The following is a 19217-nucleotide window of genomic DNA, read 5'->3' as shown; positions in this document are numbered from 1 at the left end:
AGTCAGTATTAATTTTTTTTTAAAATCAGTTATCCAGTGTACTCTCATATAACACTGCTTGCACAGAGGAAGGAGGCTAATTTTACATTTCTCTTTCCATAAGATTTGACACTAAATCACATGGTTGTAAACAACGGCCAGGATTTAAAATTTGAGAATATAAATTATAACTACAGTCTAGAACAGTTATATTGTTGTGTACAAAGAGTATGATTTATCAACACAAAAAAATGCCAACTATTATTATGCTGCTATACATATTATTCTATGAGACTGATATAAAATTAAAAAGTAATTAATTCAAGTCCACTCCTTCATCCATGCATATATGATCTAACTATCTGGAGACTGCAGTCTTCCTGCAGTGTACTTAATACTCTGTCCCTCTGCAAGTTTAATAAACTCTGTCAGCACTTAATATCTTGAAGGAGTACACAACTGTAGAAATAGACTTCTGGAATTTGGAGAAGCAGGTATACTGCTATTTCTGATTACAGGTGTACGTGATCGCATTGAAAGTTCTTCCTTTGTGGCTGTCACAGATATTGATAAGAAAGGATTTTTATTTTCCAAAATGGTTACACTAAATTGTTGAATTTGTTTTGACTGCTTCAGGATGAAGGCTGTTTTTTTCTAAATTCTCAAAAACTTAGCTCAAAACACGCACTTCAACACAAAGATGAATTTTGTTAATAAGTAACACAGCTCCTTTTATAATACAATCATTCTTTCATGTATGTATATATTCTTTCATGCATATATACATATATATATACACGTGAAAGAATACACACATATACGTGTAAATGTATGTTAGAAAGCCTGTTATCTGTACAAGGCTGAGGAAATAATAATGTTACAGACTGTTACATTTATTCATCCTACATAAAAATCCTGATTTCTCTTTTTTATTAAAAAGAAAACTATACCTTATTCCAAAAGAAAGCCTTTCCATATCCACAGAATTGTTTGCAGAATAATTTTTGTAAGGCTAGAACTGAACCTTCAGCTTTCTTGTATACTGTACTCTATGCTATTAATTTATTTAACATTACATACTAGATTACCAGATTTTATTTTTATTTTTACTATCTGTTGCCATATAAGACATCTTCCCCCACCACATATGAAAATATACCATTTACCTTTAGCAGTTAAAATATATCTGTGCGTAGCCCTCACAGATTATAAGAGGACAAGTGTAATGCACTTACTGTATCCTTGGCTTGAGCCATCATTTCATGAGATAAGTGAAGCAAGCAAAGAACTGTGCTTTTCGTAACACCTTTTCCCATGAAGGACATTGCATTTCCTCCCCATTCAACATAAAATGATGAGATGACCTAGGAGTGGGGTTAACAAGTTCACTGTATGTTTACTGTAAGCAATATACCCGTAGAGTACAAACTATCTTATACACCACTACATTATAATTTATTTCATGAAAATATGGCAGATTTTTAGCTGAATTTTATTTATGAGTTATTTGGTCATGTGATGATTTCCTCTAAGCTTAAGCTTCTGAAGATTAGTGGGTTTTTATTTGCTTCTTGAAAAATGCAGTCAAGATTAATAAGAAGCATAATATTGAATAGAAACCAGAAAATTTGTTTTTGATTGAAATAGTCCATTTATTGTACCTAGTTTTTTATGTTATGTTTAGAATTAAAAATATAATTCCTTTTCAAAACTTTATGTTCAAGAAAAAGGGTCATTTATATCTTTTATTGGGATTTAAATTGGATTTATCAAATTCTAATGAACAGAAATAAAGGTCACTGGATCATAACGTAAATTAAACTCTCTCACCTAATATCTAAGCATACAACTTAAAATAAAAAACATGCTGCTTTCCATAAAACATGCACAAAAATATTTTTTAAACTTATAGTCTTAATACTTATACTTCTAGATGTATTTTTCTTCCCAAAACACAGTGATTTGAACCTCTCCATTTTTGCTGTTGTTCCTTCTTTCAGTGTTCTTCTCTATAGGAATTACTTCAAACCCACTTCCTCCCCTCTCCCCAAAAAGAAAGCTACATTCACTTTCATATCTAGGCAAAGTAAAACTACATAATTTGTCAGCACATAAAGCTTATGCATTGCTAGTTGATTTCATTCTGTATTCATTATGATTTTGTCTTTCTTTTCCATGACATCTATAATCTTGGTGCCATTTTTAGTTTTGACTTCAAATCTCAGAATTAGTCTAACCAAATCACTCTAAAATATTTATTTCTACTGAAGAAATCTTGGCAAATTAAGACCTTTCCCTAAAACACTATCTTCTTTTATCATAAAGTTGATTATCATCTGCATACAAACTTTCCAGACACTTATCTGATTGCTATTCATATCATTCAGAATCACAAATGAGTTAAAACTACTTTAAAACTTTTTCATGCCTTCATCAATGCAACAAATAAATTTTAGTATTTGAAACTAAAAAGGAAACTTGTAAATGAACTTCTTACAGAATATGTGAACAACAAACAGAAAGGCAGATCTAAGCTTTTCCTACAGTTTTAAGAAGACTGGAGTCTTCAAAAGATGTAATTTTAGGAGCAAAAACTAGTTGTCTATCACATCCATGAACTTAACAAACAAATAAGAACACTGAAAACAAGAATGAAATTTTGGCTTCCCAATAACCATAACATCTTGATTTATCTCTTTCCTGCTTTCTCTGTGTTAATAACCTGCCTAACGAGTTACTGTTCCCCCAAACCACCTTTCACACTTGGATTCTGCCTGTGGGAGAATATCTTGGATTTTTCCTCTTAAGTGTTTCAATTATTACAAAAAATATATATTTTTCATTTTGCTTTCATTCCATTAAAGTACAGTCACTTTATATTACCTCTTAAACAGGGGATGAATACATACACAATACAACCAATCTTCCTAAGTACAGATACACATCAGTCTAGTGTCCATATTTTTGCTGTTTACTTCGCAGAAATAAAGCATCTTTCCCACACCTATTCCTAGTGATGATACTCACTAAAAGTACATCATAAAATTATAGTGTCATTAGATACATAGTTCTTTACAAGCATTCAAACCAAAAGCTAAGTTGTAACATAAACTACTTACCTCAAGAAGACCTGTTAAGTATTTCTTACAAATTGTGACAGGTTCAACTGCAGCAGAATAGGTACTCCAGTCTGGAAGTGCAGTAACATGAACCATTCCTCGTAATGTTCTCTCCAGTGAAGGAAGTCCATAAAAATGTGGTGCATCTGTTAGCCTTAAGCATTGCAGCAGCTTCAGAGCCAGCTCAGTTCTGAAAGAGCCAGCAAGTTCCAAGCCCTCTCTGGTTTAATTGTAAAAAAACAAAAAAGAACTGTCAACGTGAAGCTATTCTAATGAATCATTTTCCAAGAGGCCAACACTTCATTCTTCTTACTGTTAGTCTGTGAGTCTCAGTATTTCAATTAGGTACTATTGCCTTATGCACAAAGTAATATGGAATGAAATTTGACATTTCTAGCTTCACCCAGGTTCTGAAAACATAATATTGCATCTGATTATAACAGGACTGCTTAACTAAAAAAGGACAAATGAGATAGAACTCTAGTTACTAAGGAGCATGTTAAATAAAGACCAAGAAATTGAGAACGCTGGATGACATAATGAGAAGGGTTGCAACGTTTAATAGTTATGCTTATGTTTGTTCTGGTTCAAGAGACAAGCTTAAAATATTTCCTGCAAAATACCATCAATCTAGAATTCAGGTAGATAGAAAATACAGGCTGAAATATCTTACGCTACAATTTTAGTATCTCAGAATATTTTCAGACAAAGAGATTTAGTGTGGGCAGTTGTTGTATTAGAAACTTGGAGAAAAAAAAAATAGAAATTCATCTCTGTGTTTGCTTGACTGACAGAAAAAGGTTGGAACTTCATGTTGGAAGTAGCTGTCCTAAAAGAATCACTAATACACACTGACATACTGTATTAAGCCAAAAAAGGAGTTCAGTTACAGTAATCATTTGTCGATATTTCAAATACTCCAGTTTTTACTTTGCTATAAATATATGCTACAAAATCAATTAAGCTATCATTTGCTTGTTCAAATTTCCAGCAGTGAAAAAGAAATAGACAATCTTCTCCCTGCAAGCAGTTTAGTTATCCATTTGCTGAAAAAGTGACTAGTACATATTCTTCCAAGTTTCCTAGCTAATTTCCTAATTTTAATGTGAAAAAGCCTACCTAACATTGATCTTCACTTCAAGAGGAATGTATTCCATTTTTACAGTTTAAAACAATAAGTTATGATATAATTATATTAAAATTCTGACTGAGATAAAACAGTAGTTAGCATTGCGATCCTCAGTCAGAATTACACAGGCAGGTCCATTTACATCATACCTGTCAGTCACTGACATGGAACAAAATAATAATGTGTTAAAAAGACGAATGAGTTCCTTATCCAGTTGCTGCCTGACAGCAGTCTGTATTTCATCTATTTCATCCCGCACTTGGGATTCTGGTCGCACCAGGAGGCCCAAAAGGGATTTAGGTTTCTAAAAGAAAAGAATAAAAATACAGTCACATAATGCATTGTTTAAATCCTATTTTAATACCCACACTAAAGCTACTTCTCTGTTGAGACATATTATAAATCACAAATTCCATGGTCATTTTACTAAGAAGTATTTCTGTAAAAAGCACAGTAAAAAATGCCTATAATTACCAATTCCTTGAATCTACTAAATGCCACAAAAGAAACTACTGTTAAGGACTTTAAAAATTCCTGGCATTAAGCCATAACAGAGTATATTCTGAAGCATGAAAGAAAAATCAAAGTTACAAAGAGCAGCAACCTGCAATAAAATAAATAAATAAATAAATAAATAAAATCACAAAACCCAAGTTCAGGTTATCTCTTGTATGTCTCGCTTGAAAGACTTAAAATAATTTAATATAAAGATCTTATATTAATATATTGAATGGGCCATACTTACACAATTTTATAAGGTTCCTAGTTATCCATATAAATTGAAGTACCTGAATTCTATAAGTAATTGAAATGAAGTCTACTAGCTTTTTTTTTTCTTCTAAATGTTTAGTTTGTATTTTAAAATGGGAAAATGTAAGTAGATGCAGACTGTACTTAACATATGATATCCTTTGTAAGGCTATGAATGATCTTGCATGTGGGAAGTACGCTCTTGCTTTGTTAAGAGTAGTACTTTGCAAACTTATGATTGTCATTTAACTACTGTTTTTTATACAGGAAGATTGAATTATTTAAACAAATATATAGAATTTTTAAACACTACTTTATGATGTTCATTTCCTATTTAGTTTTATACTTTCCAGTTTTACACATCTTAAATGAACAGTATTGGCCCCAGCAAATCTCTCAAATAGAAACCACAAGAGTCTAAAAAAAATGAAATGAAAAAAAATTGCATTTTAAAGACAACTACTGAATTGTAAGCTTACATAATACCTTCCTCATGCTTATAAAAATATTTTACTTCAACATACTATAACCATTTAAAATTGAAACTTAAGTGACAGGCATACTGAAAAGGAAAAACTTGCATTAAGAACAAGAATTGAAAGTTGGGACAAGACAGATAACTCCATTTATATCTTTGCCACACAGAAGATTCCAACACACCTGTATGAAACATCATCCATTAGGTTACACAGATAATACATATGTAGCTAAGCATACTTTATACGGTTGTGTATGTCTGCACATGTATATGTATGTATAGTTACATAGTTAACCATATCACATGTATATATATATATAGCTATATGTAGATAATAGTTCTGTGCACAGAGCTATGCATAGCTAACTGTAGTTATATGGCTCTATACAATCATATATCTGTAGTTAACTACAACAGAGCAAGACACACAGAGGCAGGTGTTGTTTCCTTCTAGCAAATACAACATTTAAGTTCAGAGAAACAAATCATGTAACAAGTAAAGGAGAGAAGAAAATTTATTCTTGTTCAAAGTTAAGTTCCCCAAACACTAGAACTGTAGCACCGACCACAAATTAGCAGACATTAATACTACAAGACCTGCTATTTTTTGCTCTTGTTAACAGGAGTCTGTTTCCTTGAAACACCTGAAAGAAACCTGCCAACCAGTTCACAGTTGTGTCATTTCTTACAATCTACAGCTAACTTCAGGTATATTCTTACACTTTTAAGCAATGATTTCAAGATCCACTTTAGATGGTCTGAGTCCAAACTTGATCTCTGCTCTTTAAGCAATTTGTTTAAAAGTCTTAAGACATCCACTAAAAGCTTCTCATCCTCCACAGAAGCTGGAAGCACTTGCAGAAACCTTGAATGCAAACAAAAATATTTACTTTCATACATTAAAAGAGAGTTTAAGATCTCAGACTAACAGGACTGAAGACACCTGCAAATGTGACATTGTATAGAGTAAATATGTCTATTATATATATTTACTTATAGCAAATATGGAATTACATTAATTATATGATATATATGCTCTATACTAAATTAAATATATTTAAGTGCTTTTACAAAAATATTGCTTATATTGAATTATTATATACTATTATACATTTATTGTGTATTAATACAAAATTGTTATGTATATTTAAAAGTGTATTTACATATAGTAAACATGGAATTGCATATAGTAAAAGACAGAAAAAATCTCAACAGTGTCACAAGACAGGAAAGAAAAAAGGTAATTAGCTATTAAATACTAGTAAATAATAGTAATAGCAAAGCCTACCTATGCTTTTTAAATAATCACTATTTTAAATACAACATTCTTATTTTTTGCTGGGTTTGTATACGTAAATTACAGAATCACATAATCATAGTCATTGAAGTTGGAAAGGACCTCTGGAGGTCACCTGGTACAGCCACCCTGACCATGCAAATACACCTGCAGCTAGTTGTTCAGGCCTATGTCCATGTGGCTTTTTAATATCTCCAAGGATGGAGACACCAAAATTTCTCTGGGCAACCTGTGCCAGCGCTGTATCACCTTCACAGTAAAAACCCACTTCCTGATGTTCAGAGGGAACCTGTTTCAGTGTATGCCCATTGCCTCTGGTCCTGTCACTGGGCACCACTAGACAGAGCCTGGCTCCATCTTCTTTATACCCTTGCTTCAGGTAGGCATATAGATAAGATCCCCCCTCTGAGTCTCCTTTTCTCCAGACTAACTAGTTCCAGCTCTCTCAGCCTTTACTTATAGGAAAGATGCTCCAGTCTTCTATCATCTTGGTGGTGCTTCATTTGACTCTCTCCAGTACAGAATCATAGAGTGGTTTGGGTTGGAAGGGACCTTAAAGATCATCTAGTTCCAAGCCCCCTGCCATGTGCAGGGACACTTTCCATCCATCCAACCTGGCCCTGAACACTTCCAGTGAGGTGGCATCCCACTGCCTTGACTTGCTGGCAACAGTCCACCTAATGTAGTCCAGGATATCATTAGCCTTCTTTGCTGCAAAAGCATGTTTCTGGCTCATGCTCAGCCTGGCGTCCACCAGGACCCCCAGGTCCTTTTCTGCAATGCTGCTTTCCAGCTGGGTGGCCCCCAGCATATATTGGTTGTTCCTCTCCAGGTGCAGGACTTTGCACTTTCCCTTCTTGAACTTCATGAGGTTTGTCAGCCCACTTCAGCCTGTGGAGGTCCCTCTGGATGGTAGCACAACCCTGGCATATCAGCCACTCCTCCGAGTTTTGTCACATAAAAGAACCTGCTTCTGCAGAATGGTGCATTCTGTCCCATCATCCCAATCATTAATTAAGATACTGAATAGGACTGGACCCCATATTGATCCCTAGGGTGCATTTTTAGTTACTGCCTTACAACTGGACTTTGTGCCACTTATCACCACCCTCTGGGCCTGGCCCTTCAGCCAGTTTACCATCCAATTCACCGTCTACTCATCCCACTTATACCTTATTACCTTCTCTACAAGGATCTTATGAGAGACATTGTCAAAAAGCCTTCCTGAAGTCAAAGTACACAATATCCACTGCTCTCCCCTCACCTACCAAGTCAGTCACTTCACTGTACAGGAATATGCACAGGCTGGTCAAGCATGATTTCCCTTTGGTGAATCCATACAGTCTACTCCTGATGACCTTCTTATCATTCATATGCACAGAAATGGTTTCCAGGATTGGCAGCATCATCACTTTCCCAGGCATCAAGGTGAGGTTGACTAGCCTGTAGCTCCCTGGGTCCTCCTTCCTGCCCTTTCTGAAGATAGGAATGACATTTGCTTTCTTCCCATTCTCAGGCACTTCTCCCAGTCACTTTGATTGATCAAAATTGACATGATATTACATTAGCTAGGATACACTCATGGGTGTATCTCATCAGGGCCCATGGACTTATGCATGTCTGGTTTGCTTATGTATTTCCTAAACTGATCCTCTTCCATCAATGATATGTCTGTCTTGCTCCAGACTTTCCTCCTGGTCTCTTGGATTCCTGAGCTGGTCTTGCTAGTAAAGACAGCACTCAGGACCTCAGCCTTTTCATGTCCTGTATCACTGTGGGCCCTGTCCAATTCATCAGCAAGCCCATATTTTCCCTAACCTTCCTTTTGTCACCTATGTACTTATAGAAGCCCTTTTAGCCTTTGACGCCCCTCACCAGATTCAATTCCAGGTGGGATTTTGGCTTTTTTAATTGCATCTCTGTAGGCTTGGGCAGTGTCTCTATATTCCTCCCAAGTTACTTGTTCCTATATTCACCCTCTGTAGGCTTCCTTTTTGTGTTTGCATTTTGACAGCAGCTTCTTTTTCATTCATGCAGGCCCCCTGGCATTTTTGCCCAACTTTCTGCTCAATGGCATGGACCACTCTTGAGCTTGGAGGGAGCGATCACTGAATGTTAACCAGCTTTCTTGGGCGTCTCTTCCCTCCAGGGCCTGATTCCATCAGACACTAACAATGAGATTTTTTGAAGAGGCCAAAGTTTGCTCTCCTGAAATCCAGCACTGTGATCTTACTTTTTGCCCTCCTTCCTCCTCTCAGGATCCTGAACTCTACCACCTCATGTTCACTACAGCCAAAGCTGCTTTAGACCTTCACATCCGTAATGAGCCCTTGCTTCTTTGTGAGCATGAAGTCCAGAAGACCACCCCTCCTTGTTGGCTCCTCTGTCACTTGGATCAGGAAGTTGTCATTGATGATCTCCAGGAACCTATTGGATTGATTGTGCCCTGCTGTGTTTTCCCTCCAGCAGACACATGAAACAACATATATGTGTCAGAATCAGACAATCAACTGTATAAATTTAAAATATGAAAAGTAGGAAATTCACAATTTAAGCATCATACTCTTTAATGGATTTCCACCAATATGCTTACCTGTTTATTGCTTTTTGCCAAACAAAATTCTTCAAAGTCATTCTACAAGAGCCAGAACTGGATTTTAATGCAAGTCTGTCATTCAGAATATAAAAACTAAGCCTAGTGAGGGCAGCCCTAACATCCCTGTGGGATCCTGCCTGAATGACTGAATTAAGACAATACTGCAGTCCATAGTTTGTGTGAGTTATTTTGAGTACAAGAATGTCTTCTGAGGATAGTTTTAGAGAGTCTAAAAATCTGAAAAAGCATAAGAGAAAAATTAGTAACACAGTATCTTTACAAACAATTTCAGTGAGTGTTGACTCACTTCCCAGTTCAAATGAGAAGACAAAACAAAAATTGCCTTACAAATTTATTTTTGTTAACCAATGCTTTCTCCTCCTTCTCCTCCTTCCCCCACACTCCAAAAAAACAAAAAACCAACAATAACAACAAATACCACTATCACATTTAAATCCTGAGCTGTTTGGGTTCTTTGGAAAAATGGTACTTCTCAAAAAGTTACTTGAAAGGTGATATTCACATTATTTGTAATGAACCTTTCCTCCATGCTATTGTAAATGTTGGTCATTTGGACTACACTATTCTCCTATTTTCTTTTTAAGAGATTGCTCAGGTTTTGCCTGAGGAAACTTAAACCAAAAATAATTTATCATATCAATAACTGCAATTTCCAATGGCTTAGAACCATATTTTATTTACTAATTTACTAATTAAAACTTGTAGTACCCCTTAAAGGAAGTAAGCAAAAACTAAAGAGTTGTCAAGAGGGACAGAGATATAGATACAAGCGTTTAAGCCCTATTAAATCAAGAATTCTTTAAGACATTGAGTTCTGTACACAAAATAGTCTCAAAGAGGGAAATGATGCTTAATCAAGAGCTAACCAAAGGATGTAAAGGGAATTTTCTTCATTATCTACCATAATTCTTACTATTACCATTACAAAAGAACAATTATTTGAAATTTAAATCCACAATGAAAGAGAGAAAAAAGTCATTAAACTATAAAGGGGGAAATAGGCAGCTCCCAAAAAAACAAAGAAAACCAGCCACAAAGCCCGTTTGAAATTGTTTAAAATGAGTTTGATCGTCAATAAAAGTTGGATCAAGCTCTAGACTTCGTGTATAAACGCAATTCAGGTAAAGCATTAGCTATGACAACATATCTACAGCCTCTTGGGATATGCTCCTTTGTATTTAAAAGGACAGCATTTTTAAACCAGTAACAACTTGAACTGCTGTTTGAAGTTGAAAACCTATTTAAACTTGATGGAACACTAATTTAATTAAAATATGTTGGGATTTAAAATCAAGATAAAATGGCTCACATTTCTGCTTCCTTCTCATAATTTATCAGTTGCAGTAGGTTTTCAATCCCATGGTACCACGACAGATTCCAAGCCATCTTAAGCATATCTGACACAGGTTTCATAGCCAAGCACTCAGAAGAGAAAGGTACAACAACAGTATTAGGACTAACTACATGATGAGCACTAATCCTGACTGGGAGATGATACCTAAAAAACAAAACAAAACATTTTTAGAAGTGGTTGGTGGGGGTTTTTCAGAGAACAAAGACATGGAGAAAAAGCTCCATGTTTAAAAATGCAGACAACTTTGGATTTAACATCAAAGGTTTCTCTTCACTCTTCCACCTTCATACTTCAGGAAGAACAGCAAAGGGAAAGCAGCAAAGTTAACTGTAAAAACAAACAAAACAAAACCATCTACACATACCTTCTAACAACAGCAACAGGTAAACTGAAGGTAGATAGGCCAGTATCATTACTGGTTATGTCATCAGCCCTGCAAGACATTAAGTTCTCTATTTTAAGCTTCAATTTTCTACTAATGTTGCACTTATTATTCAGATATAGCTGTATTTTTTCCTCCAGCTAGCTCTTTAATAACCCATTGATAGTTTGTATTAATAAACATGGTTATGAGATATTAAAGATTATTATGCAATATTTAGATAGTTCTTAAATCACACAGATACAGAATACTTATTGCAGATCTACTGCACATAAAAATGAAATTAAAGAGCATACCAAAGCATATGCTTGTTTCTTTTTTCTATTAGAGAGAAAATATGCATCATTCTTGTCTACTTTTCATGTGTGTGAATTCTAAAAGCTTTTTTTTTCCCTTAAGTATATGTAAATTTAAAACGAAATATCATAAGCTAAGGTCTGTTGGTTTAAGGACAACTGCTACAGTTAAAAGACAATTAGAATTCTTCTATTTACTTTAAGTTAAAAAACCACACCTACAGCTAGCTGTTTGATTTGTGTAGTTTCCATTTATGGAAAAGATGGATTACAGACCAATCAGGGTTTTTTGAAAATGAAAGTAACCTTAAAATTAACACTGAGGTACAAAGCATTTATACTGGAAAAATATGCCATGTAGACCTATGCAGCATACAACCCAAGTACTGAAACAATTTATTTGGCCTACAAATATACAATTTTGGATATGCAAAACTTTGGGGCATATTTTGTCTGGATTTATATAAAAACATCTTCATGAAAACCCTTAGTTTCAACTAGAGACTATACCATTAAATAACTTTTTTCATACCACGTTTCTGTTCTTGCTACTTCATCAAATAACAGAAGACAAAGCAATATTGTAGTTTCAGTTAAAACAGCACGATCATTTTGGAATATCAGGGAAACTGAATAAAATAAAGATATTTAAAAATGTGTTAGGAAAACATTGACATATAATAATACATAATATGCTGCTTAAAAAAAATATATATTTCCAGTCATTTTGTCAACATCTTCAACATATGCCATACTATGGGTAATACTAGCACACAATGATTTATATTTTAAACATTAGAGACTCTGAAGTGATACAAGCTTCTTAAGAAGGCTTTTGGTTAAACATCTAACCATATTTCACACATTTTCTCTCCACACATATATTACAGTCAAAATAGAATCTTTACCTCTAAATAGCAAAAGCAGTAAAGATGATTGCTGTGCTAGGGACAGACGAACTACTGGATCAGCATACACAAGTTTGCGTAAGAGTGTTAGACATGGTAACACTATGGATTCCATAAGCTACAGGAACAGAGAATAAATACAGATAACAAGTAAATCTGTTAGGAGATGCTTAATAAAAACTGTCATGCTATGAAGAAATACATTCCACTTTCCTAGTGGAGAAATCTAGAACTTTATTAGACAAGAACATTTCATCCAGATAACTGCACCCTCATTAGAAAATGTTTATTCACTTCTGGTTTTCTTTTATTAGTAATTGATGGTTATTTTATTGGTCTCTGGCATCATAACACCATTATAACATTTGCTTTCAAAATAATGTATTTTTAAGAAGCATATATGTGAGCTGAAGGTTTTTTTTTTAAAAAAAAAAAGTTTGTTAAAACCACATAAGTTTATTCCTTTTTTAAAAAATCCAAATAGCTTATTCTATCACATTCATTTTCTGGGTCCCACCCTTTCAGATCAGGAAACCTAAGAAGAGAAAGCAGTTTGCCAAAAGGGCCAAAAATATGACCCAAGTCACTGCTCTTAAGATTGAGAAGACTTTGTCTATCACAGTCACATTACTTTGCTTGCGTGAGGTTCTGCCTTTAAATTTGGTTCTGTAAACCACATCATCAACAAAGTTTAGTTTAATAATGAATAAACAAAAGCTCTTCTTATTTAGTATGGAAACAGTGCTTTTACCATCTACTACTTCCTTCATCCTTTTCTTGGTAGCCACTTTTCTAAGAACATTTGAGGGGAGAACCAGAATCTGGGCTAGATTCCCTCAGGATAGTGTCCTAATGACCTACATGGTCTTTCTCTGACTTAATGAAATCAGCACTATTTTGTGATTAGACTAGGCTATATCAAACAAGAGGTAAGCAATGATCCTACTTAATTTATTTTCTCTTCTGGTAGATAGCTCATTTTCTTGGGAAGTAGTCAGAACTGTCAGAGCTTGAGGGAGCTAAGGATGGGACCTCTACTGGTTGTACTCAAGAGACAGGAGTAAGACTGCTTAGTTATTCTGCCGACGAAACATTTTACAGTTATTTACAGAGCAGAGCATTTGGAATCCAAAACTTCTATCAACACAGAGCTGACAAATTCCTGAATGCTAGCATTTGAAGTGGAATTTCATATACAGCTTTCCGCTTATGCTCTCCTGATGACTTGATCTAAACTATTCATCATTCAACATGTGCCATTTTAGATTTTTCCTTTAAAATACTCTGCATCTTTCATCATGTGAAGTTTGAACATCCTGCTCAGTATAAACACCCTACATTCCACAAGCCATATATGCAAAAGAAAAGTATCACAGCCTCTCAAGAGCTGTTGTCTGTGCCGTTCTTGGATTAAAAGTTTATAAAGGGTTAAAAAACATTATTCTGATCTTTTTCCTATTTGGCTATGAAGGATCTGCCTAAGGCAATATACTTCCCATGCTTGTACTTCTGTATTATTAAATAATTATGCTAATATCTACCTACTATCCAAAACATAACACTAGTTGCATTACTCTGTATCTCTAAAAAAGGTAAGATAATAAAAACCTGACATTATAAAACACACAGTGAAAAACCCTGAAGAACCTAATATTTCAATTTCTCCAACTGGGTTTCAATGATACAAAAGTAATCATATTCAAGCTATCATAAACTGGACTAGAGACTCCTTAATGCTACAGGGATAAAATCATCCTCGATACTGATAATCTGGAAAAAAACCCTACCATTGCCAAAGAAGAATGTAACTTTAGTTACATTAGTTACATTAGTTTGACAAATAGAACGAATTCCACTAAGTACCAAGCAGTTCTTTTATCTTATACATTTTTGGGAAAGAAGTCATTACTATATAAGAATTCTCACGGTTTCTTAAAATAACTCAAGGTTTGAACTGTTGGACTGCTCTAACAATAGTACGCAAGCGAACTAAGAAATATGCAGAAAGTTTATCCAGTGAGGTGATGTTGACCAACTTACAGTCTAAATAACCTTGCATAGAATTATTTCAAATAATGGATTTCAGAAAAATTCAAGCATCAGATTAGACATATTACAAAACCAGAAAGCGTAGTCATCTACAATAAACACACACTCAACTTTAAATGTGCTCTTATCTCCTGACACCATCCCTGGTGAGATGAGGTATTGGTCAGAAAATTACTTATACCTTGAACTCAATCTGACTTGTAGATTCCCATTTACAATAACATCTTATTTTTAATTATAATTTGCTTCAGAACTTAAGTTTAGAGACTATGATATACTACATAACACTATTTTTTTTTAATAACGTCAAAAATTATTTTTTTAAGGTCTTCAAAACCTTCTTCTTCCCTGGAAGGGAAGTTCTGGCATATTTCAGAACCACACCAAACACAAATAATTCTCCAGCTAACTATTGTCATAGGTAGGCAAATCAATCTTCTTTCATTAAGAGAATTTGAACATTATCAAAAATATAATGAATAAAATACATATTACAATTACAGTTGTTACTAAACACTTGTATTCTGTGCAGGTGCAGTATTAATACACAAAAATTAGTCTTATAAATGCAGAAAAAGGCAAATTGTACTACTGGCATGCTGTGTAATGCTTGCAGGAGACCTTCTAACAATAGTTTTACCTTGCCATCCACATGTATGCACTCATTAAGGTAAGACAAAATCTTTTCTACCATGCCCAAGTTTTTCACAATGCCATGCATTTTGGTATCTGTAATTAAAAAAAAAAAAAATAAAATAAAAAAGTCATAATTACTGGTTCTGCATCAATTTAATATTAAACTTCTTTCTGCAAGATGACAAACTGGCTGTTGAGAACAGGTTTCCACAATTGCCAATCAACAGAACAAGCACAGCTCTAGCTCTACCAAGGCAAGAATCTTCAAAGTCTTGTTACCTGACTATAGTAGCCTCTTGAACACCAGACTCTTAAATATCTTCTATAACTTCCAATGAGAAATTATGTTCCACAGTTACAGTGATCCCCAGTGCAACATAATTTCAGTGAAACTAGAATTTCACTTGTAATATTTTAACAGTTTAATATGGAACTAAACCCGGTATTTACTCCATCACCATGAGAGTATTTTCCAGTGATATCCTTCATAGCACCTGGTTTAAGAATACTCCATAACAAAAAAGCTATGTCATTTGGGTTGGTTGGGTTTGTGGGGATTTTTAAAATAATTATAAAAGTGATCTTTCATAGGAAATTTGTCCTGATAAGGCCATGCTTTTTCCTTTGCAATTTCACCCAATGCTGTGTTTCATATTATCGTTTGACATCTGAAAACTTTGGCTGCCATAACTGTATTTTACATGACAAAGTAGAAACTTTATCATTTTTAGATAATTTTTCTGACAAGAAAAATTTTAATTTTAATATTATCTAAGACTTCACCTTCCCAGGATGAAAAAATTATGTTCTATCATTAGGATTTGAGTTCCTTGAAGAAAACATACTTGAATCAGAGCTTGAATAAGTAGAGTACAAACACCCAGGTTTGCAACTACAGTTATGAGCCTGCACCAAGTCAAATAATGCTCTATACAAGATTGCTTACTTGCATCTTAATCAGATCTTCTTTACCAGAATTCATACTTTTTCCCCATGTGAGCAATACAATTACAAGAAAACAGCTGTGATGCAAATTTATGATTACTCACTTAAAACACAGAGTAAAAGGAGGAACACTTTCCTTGCAAACACATTAGATGAAATGCCACAGGGAGTCTGCCTCTTCATATTGAAAGAGGGTATAATCATCAAAGCTTTGCTTGAGTTTACTGAACCCTCATTCACACAAATGATGTTTCAATCCATTTTAACTGTAGTTACTAACTCAAAATGGAGGAAGAAACTCAGAGAACAATTTCTTCTATCATTCTAAGTATAAAATCCCTTTAGCTAGCCTGTGTAATCTAAGAATTAACTTTCTTAGTTAAAATATGCCACCACCAAAAATATATATGTATTTTATATTAACCATTGCCTCACTCACTCAAGACTAAGCATCTGAGTTAGCAAGAGAAAAAAATTTGAAGCACCATTAGTTCCAAGACAGACCAACAAACCAAAGAACATTAAAAAGGAAAAGCAGGAAAAAAGCTCTTGCAGAGCTTACAGAATTCCTCTTACTCCATTACCCAAGGAAGCTGTTTTTAACTAGTAAGACCACTATCTCTTATTCTTCAGGGTGACAAATAAAAATTAGTTATTTGTTGAATTGGTAGATCATCCACAATAGTGTTAAAATTCTGGTCCAACAATACCTGTAGGAATTATGAAGAGTACCCTTGGCACAAACATATAGAAAACCTAGCAAAACTGCAAGCTTACTGTCCTGGTTCAACTAGGATAGGGATGAGTTTCCCCAGCAGAGAGAGAGGGGGAAGGGATCTCCAGCCGGGTTATTCATACCATGCTGACGTCAGGTCCAGGGGCAGAAAACTTTGATTTTACTTTTGCTTTGGCTTTTTGGTGGCGGGGAGCTGCTCCGTGACCATTTTGTGGTATTTCTCTGTATATCTTTTGTCTTCTTCACTGTTATTGCTGTTTATTGTTGTTATCATTGCCACTCTTGTTGTTCAGATTGTTTTATCACACCGTTGTATTAAATTTCTTCTTATTTTAGCTGGGGTTTGTGCCTCACTGCCAGCCCGACCGGCTGAGGGTGGGGGAGGGGCAACAGCAACATGTTCTCTGGTCCCAGCAGGGCTTAAACCAACACGCTTACACAATGATCAACACACGAACACACGTTTTATGAAGAATTTTACCTTCTAAAATGATAGTTAGCTGCTCAGCTGCAGACTTCCGTAAAACTAGGTCAACAGCATCAGAAGTCAAGATGCCATACAGCTTTTCAACAGTTTCTGCCTAAAAATAAAAGTATATTAGATTTACATCCAAGTACACTATTGTGAAAGAAGGTAACCAGCCAAACTTTCTAACAAAAAGTAGAAAATAAAAAGATCTAAATTCCTTATTAGAATTTATTTGATTAGATTCCACATGCATGTAATAAGGATTAGGTTATAATCTTTTTGAAATCTCTAATACCACCCCTGTGAAATAAGATTACAGTTTCTAGAGCACAACAGATTCAGATTTCTAACAAATTATGCTTAATTTATGTAGGACTACAGAAAGCTCAACATGACACAGAAATGCTGGAATATGCTTGGAAGTCTGTGAAGGAAACTGAGTATTTAATGGTTAGAGAGTTAGAGAAATTTAAATAATCCTACATATCCATATAATTTTCAAGTCCTAACTTTATGAAAGATGTATGGGCAGCGTATAAATCAAGGACACAATGAGCAGTCAGAATAGTTTTTTCAGAGGGCAAGCATCTTAGCATTTGGTTAACATGTTGCTAATCTGAAAGTGTTGAGGGTAAAGAAGGAAGGAGAATGGAAGGGTGATAGTAAAAAAAATAAAACAAACAAAAAAAAGGATATGTTTTCCTATAGGTCAAATACTTGTGATTTGTTTTTCACTTTACAAAAGCAGCAATATTAAGAAAACAGACATAAATTTGTAATCTGTTTTAGAATATTTCACATTAAAAATTATTTGTGCTTGCTTCAGTAAAAACTGATTTTGTGGGGAAAAAAAGCTTTAGGAGAAGAAAAATTGAACTCTATCAGTGCACAAGAAAACTGTTGTAAACAGAGCAGGCCTATGTTCTCCATGTACTCAAGTCTTGCCATTAACTTATCTACAGAGAGGAAAAAAAAAAAAAAAAGGAAAAAAAAAAAAAGGATTTCATTTTTTCTTATTGTTGCATGTTAGCATAAAAGCTACTGTTTCAGTTCAAATGGAAAGAATATATTAATGGCTTTCTTTTTATGAAGCAAGCCAATTTTTATGAAGTATTTCAACATTCAGAAAGTGGTAAATTCAATGAATGGACCAGTAGAAGAGTTCTTTGATGACACACTGTTTAGACAGAGTTTACTCACCTTAAATATCGACTCCGTTTTATCATTCAATTTTAGCTCAATAGCTCTTTCTAGAATAAATAAGTTTGAAATGCTGGAAAGCATACTACCATGCAGATGTGGGCGCTTCAGGTTTGCCCCTTCTTCATTCAAAAGATGGAATGTTAAATGTTTAAGTGCTATAGAACGAACCCTAAAGGAGTAAACAAAAATATAAGGTAGTTTTCCAATATAACTTTAGCTGTATAGTTAAGAATTAATTAATTTACAAAATTAATGGGCAGGTACTTATTCAACTCACTACTGATCAATCTACCTTTCAAATCAACCCACTACATAATAATCAGTTTGGTTTTTAGAGGAGACATTGTTATCATCAAAATTAGAAGATGTCAGGGCATTACTTACAACTGCTGTTTTGAGAAGAGAAGACGCAGAGCAGCCCGTAGTCTAGTAGTTCTAGGGAGAATACCCTCTCCTTTGTCAGAGGTTGTTTCACTCAAAGCAAGGATACGGTTACCTAGCGTATCTTTTGTGTCAGCGTAACCCTAAACCAACCAAACAAAAATTTCCAAAATTAAAAAAAAAAATCTGTTACTAATTTAGCAAATTACACAAGGTAATCCCCTTTTAGAGGCTGAGGGAGGGTGGTGAAGAAGCAATACCTTCTTAAAGTAACCTTTAAGAAAACATTCTATTTCTGCAGATTAATATTGCTCCAGAAAAACAATTTTAAAAAATAACAAATTATTCTGTATACAAATGAAATAAAATTAAGATTTTTGACCAGAAGCTTTACCCTTCAATCTGTCAACATGATGCTGCTTTGTAAGGTCAGTTTCCATTTCAATAACTAAAATTCAGTCCCTACAAGAAAATTACTTCAAAGCATTA

The 19217-nt window shown here is 34.4% G+C and overlaps 1 protein-coding gene across 1 annotated transcript in view; it reads right to left on the bottom strand.

Annotated features, from left to right (window-relative positions):
* Window positions 1–18976, bottom strand: part of RTTN (rotatin) — a 63052-nt gene extending 44076 nt beyond the window's left edge. Inside the window, exons 1-13 of the mRNA XM_026843596.1 lie at window positions 18922–18976; window positions 18345–18516; window positions 17157–17256; window positions 14999–15087; window positions 12310–12427; window positions 11934–12030; window positions 11088–11156; window positions 10679–10867; window positions 9346–9585; window positions 6176–6320; window positions 4377–4531; window positions 3099–3318; window positions 1215–1343 (exon numbers count right to left, since the gene is read on the bottom strand). Of these exons, the coding sequence (XP_026699397.1) occupies window positions 1215–1343; window positions 3099–3318; window positions 4377–4531; window positions 6176–6320; window positions 9346–9585; window positions 10679–10867; window positions 11088–11156; window positions 11934–12030; window positions 12310–12427; window positions 14999–15087; window positions 17157–17256; window positions 18345–18428 (1635 nt within the window). The 5' untranslated portion in view covers window positions 18429–18516; window positions 18922–18976. The remainder of the gene's footprint in view (window positions 1–1214; window positions 1344–3098; window positions 3319–4376; window positions 4532–6175; window positions 6321–9345; window positions 9586–10678; window positions 10868–11087; window positions 11157–11933; window positions 12031–12309; window positions 12428–14998; window positions 15088–17156; window positions 17257–18344; window positions 18517–18921) is intronic.
* Between the last annotated feature and the right edge of the window lie 241 nt (window positions 18977–19217).

This window comes from Athene cunicularia, assembly GCF_003259725.1.
Source record: "Athene cunicularia isolate RWA chromosome 2 unlocalized genomic scaffold, athCun1 chr2_part1, whole genome shotgun sequence".
NCBI classification, from domain to species: domain Eukaryota; kingdom Metazoa; phylum Chordata; class Aves; order Strigiformes; family Strigidae; genus Athene; species Athene cunicularia.
Note: the sequence above shows the minus strand (reverse complement) of the source record. Positions and strands in the feature narration are given on the sequence as shown.